A 16,058-nucleotide genomic window follows, 5' to 3' on the forward strand; every position below is an offset into this window, starting at 1 on the left:
GCAACAGATGAAATTACTTCAAGCCTCCGCAAAGCGTCATCTGTATTGTCTTGGAAACCAAATGACTTCCGCCGCAGCGGTAACCAGGGTTACGCCTGAACCGCTGGGTGGAGAGAGATGCTGGCCTTCACTGCAAGGCTTTTAACATTTTTAACAATTGTTTCACGAACTGAAGTGTAGATTAAACGGAGACTCTATATCATGTAAATGATATATGTCCGTACTCGCGTAATGCATGAACGCTAATTGTAAAGGCAGGCGAGGCTTTGAGTCCAGCGACTCGATTGTCCGCTCTGCGCTCCCCACGCTGTACAATTGCCACGACGTACTGTGTAAATGGTGGATTGTAGGTATTGTTTTTACCCGTAATCTTTGCAAGCAACGTGTAATTATTTTGAGCGTTTTTCTGTCATCTGTACACACTGAGAACTGTTAACAGGCCACACCCTGCTGATGAGACTAGATGAAGTCAAAACCACTCCAGGGTTTTGCCTTGTTTAAACACACGCTGCAGAGAGGCACTGATCTGGGAGGGCCCCCGCAAGGTGGATGGATCGAATATTCTTGGGTTTTGTTCCCGACGTCCCGTATTTAAACACCAGACGGCACCGTGTAAAGACGAGCATGTTTGAGAGAGAGAGACGATATGGTTGTGTACGTATGTGTGTATGCACGTGTAGATATAGGGGTGGGAGGAAGAGGGTTCGTTTTGTCTGTACAGGTTACCCGCGTAGACGCCAATACTATATGGTGCTGTATCTAATGTACATTTTCCGAAAGATGTACTGCCTGGCACAAAAGAGATGGACTGGTGTGGTTCAGGATGTGGAGCTGATTGGATTTTCCGATGACTGGAATCGGCAGTGTCCAGATGGGCCTCTGGAGGTTCATGAAGGGCGCTGCTCGGGAGTTTGCGGCAATGGCCCTCCACCAATAACGTAGAGCAGAGGAGTGATGCTCACAATGAGCAGAGCGCCAGCGGCTGAAAACGTAGAAGGTTCGCACGGTGGGGAACACGTTTGGTGCATCGAGCAGTGATCTATCAACCCATGGCACCTGGATCTGTTCCGTGACCTGCCAGCAGGCCTTCAGCACTTCACGTGGCCTCAGTGCACCTAGCATGGCACAAACGCCGCAGTGATGTCACCACCACTAAGTGCTAAACAGTGGTTGTTGTTGCTCATGCGCTGGTCGGCTGGGGGAGTGAATGAGAGGTGGTGTATCTTGGCAGCAAACGGCACACTTCTGGACGTCTCCGTGTGAAAGGCTGGAGAGAGCCATGAGTAGTCAACATGCAAGTGAGCGCCTCTTGTCGTGTCGCTCCGTCGCTCGATTGAAAGTTCAGTATTTTGGTAGGAAAAAGCAAGAGGTTTTTTATTTAACTATTGTATAAAACCCTCCCCTTCCCCAATACGTTCCCCATGGGAGAAATGTGTTTTTGCAAATTTTACCCACCCTAGACCCCCCCACAAAGCCTTTTATACGAGTCCTGAATGCACGCGTGTGGGACCGCCAATAAACAGCACTGCAGGACTGGTACGCAAGTTGGTGTATTTCTAGATTTGAAGTTTTCGTGACCGCAAGGATCCATACTCTTTGGTTTTTTCGGTGAAGTCACGTAGGTAAAAAAACAAATCAATTAAATCACGACGTTTTGGGCGCAACACAAGCATCCTTCGTCAGGTGGGGACAATGTCACGAAAGCACATGCTTTCGCTACGTTTTAGTTTTTTACCTACGTGACTTTACCGAAAAAACCAAAGAGTAAGTTGGTGTATAATTGTGAGTGGAGACCAATGCAACATGTATTCCTGTGCGTGTCTGGAAGTGTGTCTCAAGAGGGTACGGTGTCTGTACAGGTTACTGTGATGGTTCAGATAAATTAAAGTATTGAGTGCTCTATCCATTATTGGATGAAATTTCTGCTCAAATTGTAACTGCAGTAACTTGTATGGCAATGTGCTGTGTCACTTCTATTGGAAGCCAGTTAAACGCAACGCAAAGTAGCCGTTTTAGATTGGCTATGTCAAGAGCTCTGACACCTGACGTTTCATGAAGAAGAAAATATATAAATTGAATGCTCTAGTGATGTCTCTCCTGTACTGTCACGAGAGCACTACAGTGGTAAGCCATCACCACTATCTCGTTGGACCTCCGTATGCAACCCTAGCTATAAGAAAAACCCGATATGCTGATTAGGCTGCACCTGCAAGGTAACATTACCTCTGCTGTGCAGAGGCAAATGGCCCAAGTCCACACCAAGATGTCAGTCCCTGATGGAACAGATTATATATTGAGAATGGACAGGACTCATGGAGTAAGTGTTCAAACTTCTGGCAACTACACTGTCCGTTTAGCATTGTTTAATGTGCGCACGTGTAATGACCAGGCAACCACACTAGGCAGTGTTAATGCTTATTTATTCACATTGCAGGCACCTCCTCTGCCTCCCCCCCCCCCCCCCACATCTTCTGCTAATACTCAGAACCGGTCCTGTAAATTTAGGGCACAAGCTCGTCATTAACACACAAGATACAAGGGAACGGAGCGAACACAAGCAGGCTTGGGTGTGCATGGACACTTGAGAAACAACAATGATACCACCTTGCCCTCCCCAAGGGTGGGCCCCTGTTGAAGTCAGTCCAAACCCCAGCGATAATTACCCCTTTGCGGCTAGGCGTCATTGATACAGGAGCGCACGGTCTTGTAGAGCTGCTGTTGGTACCATAGCGAATTTCAGGTCTGCAGAGTGTGTGTGCACGTTCTGCGTGCACGGGAAAAATCCCTGACGTTCAGTTAATACTAACTTGGCATTAGATAATTAACTAATATTAATTACAATATCTGGGTAAATATTTTAGACCACTTTGCTGAGACAAAAAGCATTTATTGTGCACTAGCGTACAGCATTGCAAAGCGACCCAGTATAGGGGTGCAAATTACATTATTGGCAGATTTATAATTGCAGTATCCTTACGTAGTGGACAGTTTATCAACACCGTGTCTATATTCATGCTGAGATATTATTGAACCAGTGGATGGCCTCCAGAAATAGCGTGTTAAATACCGGAAATGCTGCCAGTGTATGAAAATTGCATTGGTGCGAATGGAGTTCTAGATCAGTTCAGCTGGTGATTTGGAGGATGCGCCTGTTAACGCCCGTATATTTGTAGTTATTTTAGTTTTTTGAGGATGGGCTGGATTTTGCGCACCGCATCCATCACAGCCGTCTTGTTGACGATGTCTCCAAACTGACGCTCCTTATGATCCAGCAAGACGCCCTAGGGGGGAGGGGGGAGCAATGGTGGAAGGGAAGGAGCAGAGGGAAAAAATGCAGTGGCAGAAAGAATTTTGAAATACATTTGTATCTTGGAACATGTAACTTTTTTTTATTTAAACATTTCTAATGCCTCGTGGACAAGACTGGCGATGGAATGGCATCGACATAAAAGAACTTGGCCAATAGGATGAGCACTGCGGACGTAGAGTAATTACATCAGCTTCATGTGCAGAAGATGGATTAAAGCATCCCAGCGTTGTGAGGACAGTGTGGGAAGGCCTTTATCCAGGCGTGAAAAGACGAGCTTGATAATGCAAATACTGATCGCTCTAATCTGGTTGTTGCAGGCTTATCTCAACAGCACGTGAGTTGTCAATCTTGAATGTAACATACATTCAAGGTGACGCTGAATTAAAAAAAAAACTCCCAACTTCAATGTAGTTTCTTCTTGAAAGCAAAGCGTCTTCTATATTTAGGCTCTTCTGAATAAATAGATCACATCGCTATGATTCACAAAACTCCACAGGCCGAGCTCACCTGGTCTCCGGCACCAATGACGTAGACTCCACCCAGGATGCGCCCCTCGCCCAGCATGTTCCCCTGGAAGCCGCCCTCCCTCGCGCGCATGAAGTTACGCCACACACTCAGGCGCACGAAGCCCAGCCAGAACATCCAGCGTTCCTTGGGTCCATAGAACCTCCGCTGCGAGAAATAATACAGAGTAAGTATTACAGATGGCCATTGTCTAAATTCGATTTAATCGAATTGCATTTGCGATGGTATCTAAATAGCAGGACGCTACCACGCTGCACTTGCAATAAAGAAGTAATTGGTTTGATTCATCCTCCCAGCGTTGCAGTTGAAACTATGGTGAAAGGTAAATAACCCCATACTCTGGTTTTTTCGGTAAGGTCACGTAGGTAAAAAAGAAAATAAAAATAAATAAATCACGACGTTTCGGAGGCAACACAAACTGTATCAAGTGATACAGTAGTTTTGCTGTGACGGTGCCAACTGATGACGGAAGCTTGTGTTGCCTCCGAAACGTGATTTATTCATTTTATTTTTTACCTACGTGACTTTACCGAAAAAACCACAGAGTATGGACCCTTGCAGTCACCAAAACTTCAAATCTAGAAGTAAATAACCCCCTCGACCCTCTATCCGCCCAGCAGTATAAATGGGTTCACCACGGCCAATGGGCAGGTTGCATGTGGAGGGAGAAAAGTATGGTTGCTCTGAGCACTTCCATGATGTTGGGCCAACATGGAAGAGTAGGCCAAAATACCCTGTGGAGAGGCTCCAGTGCTCCCTCCTAGTGGAGGCCCTCCTGCCAGCAGTGGCATGGGTAAGCATTTGCAAGGCTGTTCTTTTATGTTTTCCTAGCATGACTCAAAACCCTCTCCACGCCCCCATCACCGCCAAACCTCCTGGTCGAGGTAGACCTGGCCCTGGAAGAATGGCCGGAAGTCCTTGATCTCGGTTCCCACGTCCTCGTGCACCACAGCTGCCAGTGGCACGTCGTGCTCCGAGAGGAACGGGGCCAGTGCAGAGAGGAGGCTCGCCTCCTGCAGAGCACAAACGCCGCACACGGCACGTGCCACTCACCATCCTTCCTCCTATCAGCACCGTTGGCTATGTACGGTGCGAAAGAAGTTCATGCAAACATTCGGCGCCGAACCAAATCTATTGGCCACTCACCAAAAACACTTGCATGCATGACTGCGACTAAGAGCCTTTGCTTGCCTGAGGGTTTGTAGTAATTTACCCCTCTGTTCTGAAATGAAATGTGGTCATAACTTGACTCACAATTATTTGAATGTGAATAATCCTCGTTATTCAGCCAGTAAAGCTTCACTGCGTTTCAAAAATGGGATTTTTCAGGACTGTCCGACATTGGGATGTTAGGACAATTAATTTGCGAGTGGCACGTGGCAGGAAACCGGAGTGCCCGTGGACAATGCGCGCACTCGCAGACAACATCCTTCGCACACGAGAAATTCCACACGGATGGATAGAAGAATCCGTCGTTTCTATGTAATCTAGCCGCCTCGCAGCTCAAGCTGTGGGGCGTCAACAACAGTGTTCGTGTTTGCATTCCTAGACAGTCTTCCAACCAATTACTACCAGGCTTAACTCTGATTAACTTCGGGGTGATTGGGTCACAGGCAATGACAGGGCATGGAAAATCTCAAGTGCTGTAAGGTTTTTCCCCGCGTGAATCTTTAGCGTACACTGTGAAGCGGAGAGCGTGTCAACGTGGTTATTACACCCGCAGTAATAATCAGGGCGGCCACTGAAATTAAAATTACGAACGTCCGCGACAAGTGGTGAACGTGCGAGCCGCTGGGCCATGCCACGGCCCCCAATGTGATGCAAGTTCTCATCAGGCGTAGGGCTCAATGGTTCGTTACGCGTCTCTTGTGAAATAACATCGTCCCGTCACTCACGCTCGAGGGGGGTGAAAATGACGTGCACCTGTGGCGTGTACCTCTCTGCACAAAAATCATCCGGGACGCCGCACGGCCATCACCACGGCACCTCTATCCCGCCACAGCTCCCCCGCACGGAACTTGCGCGACTCTGCACGTGGTGGGTCCGCACGGGCATGAAGTCACCCACAAACATGCAACAGGCAGCGGTTAATGCGCACGCAGGCGTGTACTTAAAGCCATATATGTGCGCATTGAATTGGTGAGTGAGTGAGTGGATGTGAATGCGTGACTGGGTGAATTGGTCAGTGAGTGAGTGGATGTGAATGCGTGACTGGGTGATTAAGCAGATGAGAGAATGAAAACGCTTGGCGAAAGATTTAATCGGGTGACTGAATTAAGTGAGTGCGTGAGCGAGTAAGTGACTGAGTGATTAAGTAGGTGACTAAGAGAGTGGGTAGATGATGGAGTTAGTGACCCAGTAGGCGATTGAGTGAAACGGCGAGTGGATAATTGAGTGATAGGTGGGTGAGTGAGCGAGTGGACCGAATGCTGTCAGTATCTTTTTATTTTTCGATTTAAAGCTTTCGTGACTGCAGGGATTCATCTTCTTGGTTCTTTTGGTAAAGTCACGTAGGAGGGAAATAATAAAATAATAAAAATAAAACATAATAAAATAATTCTCACGACGTTTCGGCTGCTTGCGTTGTGGCCGAAACGTCGTGAGAATTATTTTATTATGTAGTATTTTTATTATTTTATTATTTCCCTCCTACGTGACTGTCAGTATCTGTTGCTAGGTTCGTTGTTGCCAGCGGTTTGACTTACCTCCATCGAGCGAGCTGAGCGGCGCATCTGCCAGGTAGACCAGTTTTGCCGGCTCGGCCTGCGGAAGCAGCCAGTCTGTGTTGGCGAGGATCAGGCTGGCCAAGGCTGCCCCCATCCCGCCCAGCGACAGCACCACCAGGGAGCACCCCATCACGTCTGCCCTGGGAGCAAAGACAAAGATCCCCCCCATCCCGTATAGCCGTCATAGACTGTTGGGGCAAGTGCTGTTAGCGAGCACCTATGAAGGCCGGCCACGGCACACGAGGGGGTGGGTGGCCAGCACCTCGCCCGATAGTATTTGTCTCCCCAGTGGCAAATTTTACACATTACGATGATAAAGGCACATGGGAACATACCTGCCCGGAGACAATGTGATAAGGCGAGCACAAATTTTGGAGATAGGAGGGAATCAGAATATGTATTTATACTGGAGGAATCCGATGAAATATAACGCTCTTTTTCAATGTTTACACATTGCATCAGGTACTCATTTGAGACTGAGTCGACCTAGGGGAAGCCCAGGACCGGTTCAGATAATGGTCACTGGTGTTGGCCGTGCGCGGGAATCGAACTCGGGTCGCTGGGTTCGTAGTGCTGCACGCTAACCGCTGCACCACCACTCGCACACACACAAGTGGGAACAGAGGTAGGACGTTTTCTCTCTCAACCATGTCCGTGTGATCCGATTAGCCGAGTAATCAAACTGATAATAGGTCGAATAATGAATTAGCTTAAATAGTCGAACAGTTCAGCTCTCGATTTAAAGCTTTCGTGACTGCAGGGATTCATCTTCTTGGTTCTTGTCGGTAAAGTCACGTAGAAGGGAAATAATAAATTAATAAAAATAAAACATAATAAAATAATTCTCACGACGTTTCGGCCACAACGCAAGCAGCCGTCCTCAGGTGAAGACCAGGTCTGTCGGGGAGACAGCGTCTCATTCAGACGTATCTCGAATTAAAGCGCCCTGTAATCCAGCCCTTTGAAGAAGAGGATCGGTGTGGCATGGCTATCGAGAGTGCAGGCAGCGCTACTGCACCGTGGCCAGGCTACAGAGACGGGGGGGGAAGGCGGACGGGGATGGGATCCATTTCATTCCACGCAGCAGGTCCCACGCCAACCACTGGGCTGCGAGGTGGCCAACAGGTGGAACTACAGTCCGTCCTCCTGGAACGCCATCGAGTTTTCGCAACGTGAATCAGATACATCGCGTTTTTTTGTTTTGCAACGCGGATGCGAATTGGATAGAACGCGATCGAGTGGACAGAGCTACGTCGCAGCGTGAGCAGGAATAGGCGGCGGGTGTGTGGCTGCCTCGGCCTAGCAGCAGCAGCAGTAGCAGCAGCAGCAGCAGCATCAGCGTCACACCACAAGGCGTTGGGATGCTGCTGGATGCTTCTAGATGCTACCCACTGCGCCTCAAATCTTTGCTCAGCCTACGTACGCATCTCACGTGCTATCGCGGACTGTGCTTTACCCCCCTATGTTATATATTACTTATAATGACGCGAGATTTCCATAACGCGGTGTTTCTTCAGGAACACAACTACTTGACCGTTATCGGAGAACACGGCTGTACATCGAGTGGGTTCCTGACCTGTATCTGCATACCATTTGAGCTGTTATGCCTTTACGCTAGTTTTCTACTTCAACCCTAGTTTACTTCCACACGTGAAATGCTACTTCGCGAGGAATTATCGGCCAAACATGCCAAATGCAGGAGCCTCCCGAAAAATGTTTCGAGGCTCGTGAGATTTTTAGGGTGAACACCAAACTCTGGGGGTCCGAATTCTCGGCAGCGGTTATTTCAGGCCGATTAAGCCCCATGGCTCTTTGGATTACCCACTTCTGGTGGCTGAAGCAGTTAGTGGTTCCTGGCACGCTGGCACAACGCCTGTAATCTGGGGTAGAGAAGCAGTTTGCATAATGCAGCATGGCACGTAGTTTGACCTTTGTACAGACTGTTATCCTAGCAACCGCATGGATCTTCTGAAAATTGCTCCGATCATTCAGGAACTGACCAAACATCTGAATGAAGAAAAGCTCACGAAAATAGATGGCATTTCATTGACACACACACACTGGCGGAGCCAGTGGGGGGGGGGGGGGTGGCACGTGCCCCCCCCCAATGATCCGATCGAAATCCTTAATTTCGATCGGATCATTGGAGTGTATTAGTAATAAATCGGCATTTTGCGACCCCCACTGCCGCTGTGTAGCATATTATTACGTGCCAGGGACTCTATGAGATGATAGGACAATAGTCCGAGTCCATAATTGGAAATAAGTAACGGCAAAGCAGTTAGAAGTGACTCACAGAATTGTGCGCAGTGTTGTACACAGTACACGACTTCCCTGAAGGAATTCGCCTTCAGCGAGCGCGATGCCGATCACACATGGTTCGAATTCGACCCTCGATCGATGGCTGCGCCATCGCCGCACACGCGGCAAATAAAAAGCAAGGGACAAGTCCTTACTTACTAACAACTCCTTACTCACTAACAACTCCTTACTTACTAACAACTCCTCTATCATGTTTCATTGCTGGAGGGATTGCTCCCCTCCCTACCTGAAAATCCTGGCTCCACCATCACACACACAATGACCACAATGCTACATTGTTATTAACTGATCGAGTCACATGTAAGTCTGATGACCATTAAAATACATGTAACTATAAAATGCCTCTCTATCCATACAGTTTACACAGCTCAGGGCAATAATAATAATCCGCAGACACCATTTATAAGAAAATAGAGCAGCACTGGCTTAGGCTGTACTGCTAAAGGCACAAAGCTATACCTCTAATGGCCCATATATCCTAAATTAATGTAAACGCAAGCCCTGTCACTCAGACACGTATAACTAAGATTTGCCACACAGCTGTGAAGCGCGCGTGTAACTCACCTGCCAACGAAACTGTGCGCTGTAACCACACGCCTCTTTGTGCCGACGGCGTGTTGCGTGTGTCAGTTTTGTTGGCAGATAAAAGGGTAAAAAAACAATTATCATATTTTGCTCCTGGCAAAGGAGGTTCCAATGGCGTGTTGCGTAACCTTCACTGGAATCTGCAGCAACAAACTCATCTCTCCAGACTTTGTCCCCCCCCCCAATTACCCCAGAGTCACTCCCCACCCATCGACTGATGCGACTGCCCCCTTCGCCGCAGCCAAACCCTCCAAATGCGGAGCTCACGATCAGACCACTACGGCGGCGCTGTGAACGGCGAAAGTGAAGAGCGAACCAAGAAAATTTTAAAGTGGGTAGGGCAAAGAGCTAGTGCCTGGTTAGATGGTGTGGTTATAGTAATGGCAAGGGCTGGTGTCTGGTTGGATGGTGTGGTTATAGTAATGGCAAGGGCTAGTGCCTGGTTGGATGGTGTGGTTATAGTAATGGCAAGGGCTGGAGGCTGGTTGGATGGTGTGGTTATAGTAATGGCAAGGGCGGGAGGCTGGTTTGATGGTGTGGTTATAGTAATGGCAAGGGCTGGAGGCTGGTTGGATGGTGTGGTTATAGTAATGGCAAGGGCGGGAGGCTGGTTTGATGGTGTGGTTATAGTAATGGCAAGGGCTGGTGTCTGGTTGGATGGTGTGGTTATAGTAATGGCAAGGGCTAGTGCCTGGTTGGATGGTGTGGTTATAGTAATGGCAAGGGCGGGAGGCTGGTTGGATGGTGTGGTTATAGTAATGGCAAGGGCTGTAGGCTGGTTGGATGGTGTGGTTATAGTAATGGCAAGGGCTAGTGCCTGGTTGGATGGTGTGGTTATAGTAATGGCAAGGGCGGGAGGCTGGTTGTATGGTGTGGTTATAGTAATGGCAAGGGCTGGTGTCTGGTTGGATGGTGTGGTTATAGTAATGGCAAGGGCTAGTGCCTGGTTGGATGGTGTGGTTATAGTAATGGCAAGGGCTGGAGGCTGGTTGGATGGTGTGGTTATAGTAATGGCAAGGGTGAGTGTCTGGTTGGATGGTGTGGTTATAGTAATGGCAAGGGTCAGTGTCTGGTTGGATGGTGTGGTTATAGTAATGGCAAGGGTTAGTGCCTGGTTGGATGGTGTGGTTATAGTAATGGCAAGGGTCAGTGTCTGGTTGGATGGTGTGGTTATAGTAATGGCAAGGGTTAGTGTCTGGTTGGATGGTGTGGTTATAGTAATGGCAAGGGCTGGAGGCTGGTTGGATGGTGTGGTTATAGTAATGGCAAGGGCTGGAGGCTGGTTGGATGGTGTGGTTATAGTAATGGCAAGGGTGAGTGTCTGGTTGGATGGTGTGGTTATAGTAATGGCAAGGGCTGGAGGCTGGTTGGATGGTGTGGTTATAGTAATGGCAAGGGTTAGTGTCTGGTTGGATGGTGTGGTTATAGTAATGGCAAGGGTTAGTGTCTGGTTGGATGGTGTGGTTATAGTAATGGCAAGGGCTGGAGGCTGGTTGGATGGTGTGGTTATAGTAATGGCAAGGGTGAGTGTCTGGTTGGATGGTGTGGTTATAGTAATGGCAAGGGTTAGTGCCTGGTTGGATGGTGTGGTTATAGTAATGGCAAGGGTTAGTGCCTGGTTGGATGGTGTGGTTATAGTAATGGCAAGGGTCAGTGTCTGGTTGGATGGTGTGGTTATAGTAATGGCAAGGGTTAGTGTCTGGTTGGATGGTGTGGTTATAGTAATGGCAAGGGCTGGAGGCTGGTTGGATGGTGTGGTTATAGTAATGGCAAGGGCTGGAGGCTGGTTGGATGGTGTGGTTATAGTAATGGCAAGGGCTGGAGGCTGGTTGGATGGTGTGGTTATAGTAATGGCAAGGGCAGGAGGCTGTTTGGGTGGTTTTCGTAATGACAAGGGCGGGAGGCTAATTGGATGGTGTGGTTATAGTAATGGCAAGGGTGAGTGTCTGGTTGGATGGTGTGGTTATAGTAATGGCAAGGGTTAGTGTCTGGTTGGATGGTGTGGTTATAGTAATGGCAAGGGCTGGAGGCTGGTTGGATGGTGTGGTTATAGTAATGGCAAGGGCGGGAGGCTGTTTGGGTGGTTTTCGTAATGACAAGGGCGGGAGGCTAATTGGATGGTGTGGTTTTGGTTCGTATAGGGCTCCTGTTTGTCTGTTCTGGTTTGAATTACGGCTGATGTTTGGTCCAAGTAGGGTTAGAGGTACTGCCTGGTTGGATGTTATGGCGTCAGCACTCATGTAGAGTTCATGCGGGAGCACGTCATGATTTTAACTTTCAACTATCCCAAGAACTAGAAAAAGAATTGGCGAATTTGCAGAACCGGCGTTTTGGAACAACCCCGTTTCCTCGCTTAACATCGTAAACCTTCAAAAAATATCCCGAAGCAGATTAGTGCTGGATGTGATTTGTAACTTTCATCCTCACCCATATACCGATAGTTTAATTTTAATGTGCAATTTATTGAGGGACTGTGTGTGTTGTCTCTTGGTCTGGTTTTGCTGTTCTTTTGCTCCCTTGCCCAAGCTTGCGAATGTGTGTACTTAATTTGAACTCATAAACTCATTTTTGTGTGATCTGTTTACCTTTCCTATTCTCTGCACTGCTATCGTGTGTTTGTGCTGTTTGTCGTTGTAACTTTCTGACCCTCCCCTAGTGAACATCTGTGATAAAGAACTTCATAGCTTTGATTTAAAGCTTTCGTGACTGCAGGGATTCATATTCTTGGTTCTTTCGTTAAAGTCACGTAGAAGGGAAAAAATAAAAAAATGTATTTCCCTTCTACGTGACTTTACCGAAAGAACCAAGAATATATAACTTCATAGCTCATCGGATTTCTCCACGATAAAAATAAGATTCTGAGGATTGAAGTGTGGGGGTCATGCAAAGGACAGGGGGGGGGGGCACACGACCAGAGATGATTATTAAAGAAGGGCGCTGGTAAGGAAGGCGTGAAAAAATGGTGATTGGGGGAAAACCTCTAAAGGATACAGATTGGCAAAAAAGAGGGGAGGAAGGAGAGGGTATACAAGTTGGTGTGAGACAGAGTGCTGAAGAGAAAGGCTGATCGTCAACAAGTCTGTTCGTGCCCCACAAGTGTCGGTGTTGATCAAAACAAACAGGACCCTGCGGGGTGGGCTGGTAGGAACGAATAACCAAATAATATAAACATAATGTATTATTACACTTGTTAAGCCAGGAAAGCCCCACTGAGTCAAAAGGTTTTTGTAGGGTCCTGCCAATTGTTTGCAGTAGGGGTCGATGTTGATACACGGACGGACGGACGGACGATATAATCTATTGGTGGTCTGGTCCACTTCGTTCCTACCAGTATAAAGTTCCCTTTCCAGGATGACTCGTGTCCGTACGGTTGGCGATGGCGATCCACCCACTGATATTTGCAGCGGTGGGACAAAGTCATTGTTATGCAAGTCCAAGTCGAGTCGCAAGTCATCAAATTCATGACTCGAGTCTGACTCGAGTCCAAGTCACATGACTCGAGTCCACATCTCATAGGTGGGACAAAGTCATTGTTATGCAAGTCCAAGTCGAGTCGCAAGTCATCAAATTCATGACTCGAGTCTGACTCGAGTCCAAGTCACATGACTCGAGTCCACACCTCTGGATATTTGTATTACCCCTTGCCCCATTTCCAAGCGTAGATGTTTCACTTCTTTTCAACTTCTGATATCCAGACACCATCACAAACCACACTTACTGCTGCTTCCCCTTTCAATGTGTCATAATAGTGAAACACAAAGGTGGTCAATTTGCCAAGTGGCTCAGAGGTCAGAGTAGTGAGCTGGCACCACTGATTTACATTGCCTCTAATTCGGACAACTGCCAGCGATTAAAACAACTTCTCAAGTGGAGGGAGTTGGTGTTCTTAGCCTCGACACCAATGACTACAAAAAACAAAGATCCCCCGTATAGCATGGACAGACTGTTGGGGCAAGTGCTGTGAGTGAGCACCTCTCAAGGCCGGCACGGCACACGAGGGGGTGTATGACCAACACCACGCCCGGCCGCCTTTGTCTCCCTAGTGGCGATGTTTACACACCGCACCAGGTACTCATTTGAGACTGAGTCGACCTAGGGGAGGCCCATGGCCAGTTTAGATAATCGCCACTGGTTCGTAGCGCAGCACGCGAACCGGTGCGCTACGCTTCCCACAATGACTGCGCGCACACAAACACTCGATTTGGCTAAATGTCAGCTCTTAGTGGGCAGAACAGTTGGGGAATGCCTCCCCCGATTATCGAACAAAGGTCACTTAACGATATTTGCGATATCCCCTTTCCATTGGCTGTATTAGAAGCACCCACCCAACCGACACTGCTGCAACAAAAACCCCGACGGGCGATATTAACACAGCACGGTTTGCATTTTCTGCACGCAAAAAAATATTTATCTTCTACGATTTCCACTCCGCATTCCGCAGTCTGGAGGGTAATTGATTCCATTCGCGCACGGGACTCAGAGAGTTGCTGTAACTGTGACACTTGGGTTGCTCATGTCGATTTCAAAATTTTCTCCACGGTGGCAATGGCTGGCTGCTTTCAGACAAATCGACACAGCGTGTTTGTTCAATGAGACGGTCTCTAAACACCAAGAAATGCCGTTAAGCCTCCTGAGAATAGCAATGGTAGCAAATATACAAATCCACAATGTGTCATTGCTGCCTTTTACCAAAAAGCAAAGGCGGCTATTCGTTTGTGGATACTCCACTGAAATAATTTGACCGGAGTGCAGATAAAACGATGGTATTTTATAAAGCCTCTACACGTCTACAAGCAATCTTAGTCCACATTGCGTATGTTAACTCTCTCCACGATAAGACGTGGAGCCATGTGGCGTGCACAATATTCAATCGCATCGCAGCATCAACAGGCCGTCTTGTACATCCCCATCACACATGGACAATTACAGACGAGGCACAGCGCGCAACTGCAGTGCGATTGTGGTCGTGCAAACCAAACACGAACTCTGCTCTGAAGCCCTCTCTCGTTGTGGCCAGCAGATCGCAGGCATTGGCATTTAGCTCCCGAGAACAATGCCAAACGCAACAATAGATTTGACGTTTTCGTGACTGCAGGGACCCATACTCTTTGGTTCTTTCGGTAAAGTCACGTAGGTAGAAAATAAAATTAATAAAATCAAGACGTTTCGGTAGTAGAACATGTTAATGAGCGGGCTATTATAACACCAGCAGAGCATCGATGAACGGATAACCACACGAGCCAAGCAAACACCCACCAGCAGCCTCACCTCTCACCACACCTGCCCACGGCTGGAGGAGACTTTATTCAACTTTACTTCGTTAAGGTGTCCGCATTGGCTCATTAAAAAGATCCGTATCACATCACATCACGGCGGCGGCGGCGACTGGCAGAACGGCGCTTGGCACCGGGGTCGAAAGCTCCGTTCGTAGCGCATTAACGAAAGACGCCACCGCGAAAACTAAACGCATAACTCAGCAACTCGTCCAGACGACACGGGGAGGGCCCTTTAAGCCAACCACGAGCTCGCAACAAAGTGGGCAGATCGAGGACGCAGCTTTTACATTTCGGGGTTGAAGTAATCGGGCGTCGGGTGCTTAGCGGCGAAGAGCAATTTGGAAGCGGTGGGGGGGGGGGTTACGATCTCGTTTGGCATCGAACTCGGCACGGCGTAACGTAGGCAGAGAGGGAGACTTTTTTTTACTTTTAAACCACTTCTATTGATGCCAGCAGCAACAGCACTGGAGACAATTTCAATGCGAGAGAGAGAGAGGTGGGGTGGGTGGTGGGGTGGGGCGCGATTTGCCGATGAACGTCCAGAAATGCAGTCGTCTGGCTTGTGTATCGATCGAAACGTCGTGATCTTCTACCAACGCGACTCTACCCAAAAAAACAAACAGCGCACTTTGGTCAGTTCGCGCGTGCGGAGGGCGATAGTTTACGAGCCTCGGCTATAACTCGCCCATGAGAGCGGTTACCAGCTATTGATTTCTTCTAGCTCCGTGACTTCACCGAGAGAATCAAAGGGTAACGATGACGACTCACCGCTTGGGACGCGAGGCGAACCGGCAGCCTGCAATCGAACTGAGGACCGGGCAGCGACGCTAACCGCTGCGCCACCGCTCAACCGAGTTAAGCCCCGCCCTTGTCACGTGGCCTCCAGCTGCTCGCCTGGGACGTCATCGCCCCGCGTGCAATTCGGAGGGCCATCTTGCGCAGGGGGTAAGGGGCCGTCCATAAATGACGTCACGCACCTAGGGGGGGGGGGTGGGGTCAGACATTTGTGACGATGTGTGACGAGGGGAGGGGGCGGGTGAGAAATGTGACGTCACATCAAAATGCGCGACTTTTAATTAATTTAGACAACGCGTTCTACTTAATTAATTAGACTTTTTAATGTTTTCTCCTACAACATCAGAGTGCAGAGCCACATTAAATACGCACTACAATGACAATAGTTTAAAGCGATTTGAAGCATGTTTTATTTGGGGGGGAGGCAGAGCTGTGACGTCATATTTGAGGGGGGGGGTCTGATTTTTGTGACAAAAAAAATCGTCAAAAATCGCGTGACGTCATTTATGGACGGCCCCT

At 48.4% G+C, this 16,058-nt stretch overlaps 2 protein-coding genes across 7 annotated transcripts in view; one reads left to right on the plus strand and one right to left on the minus strand.

Annotated features, from left to right (window-relative positions):
- Positions 1-1,931, plus strand: part of LOC144720705 (protein lin-54 homolog) — a 28,002-nt gene extending 26,071 nt beyond the window's left edge. For all 3 annotated transcript variants that reach the window (XM_078597676.1, XM_078597678.1, XM_078597677.1), the window contains exon 15: positions 1-1,931. In XM_078597676.1, coding sequence (XP_078453802.1) covers positions 1-11 — 11 coding nt within the window. In that variant the 3' untranslated portion in view covers positions 12-1,931.
- A 472-nt stretch (positions 1,932-2,403) lies between these two features.
- Positions 2,404-15,638, minus strand: PRXL2A (peroxiredoxin like 2A). 4 transcript variants are annotated; one of them, XM_078597680.1, is made up of 6 exons: positions 15,513-15,638; positions 6,541-6,696; positions 5,772-5,863; positions 4,708-4,848; positions 3,818-3,982; positions 2,404-3,281 (listed from the first exon to the last, which is right to left on the minus strand). In XM_078597680.1, the coding sequence occupies exons 2-6, from the start codon at positions 6,689-6,691 to the stop codon at positions 3,174-3,176; spliced, it is 657 nt and encodes a 218-aa protein (XP_078453806.1). In that variant the 5' UTR covers positions 6,692-6,696; positions 15,513-15,638; the 3' UTR covers positions 2,404-3,173. The 4 variants fall into 4 exon arrangements, with proteins under 4 accessions (XP_078453806.1, XP_078453805.1, XP_078453808.1 ...); XM_078597679.1 differs by having other exon boundaries at positions 6,541-6,701; positions 15,513-15,626; XM_078597682.1 differs by lacking the exon at positions 15,513-15,638 and adding an exon at positions 14,737-15,231 and having other exon boundaries at positions 6,541-6,701.
- Between the last annotated feature and the right edge of the window lie 420 nt (positions 15,639-16,058).

The sequence above is a fragment of the Lampetra planeri genome, chromosome 9 (assembly GCF_965212315.1).
Source record: "Lampetra planeri chromosome 9, kcLamPlan1.2.h2, whole genome shotgun sequence".
Taxonomy (NCBI): domain Eukaryota; kingdom Metazoa; phylum Chordata; class Hyperoartia; order Petromyzontiformes; family Petromyzontidae; genus Lampetra; species Lampetra planeri.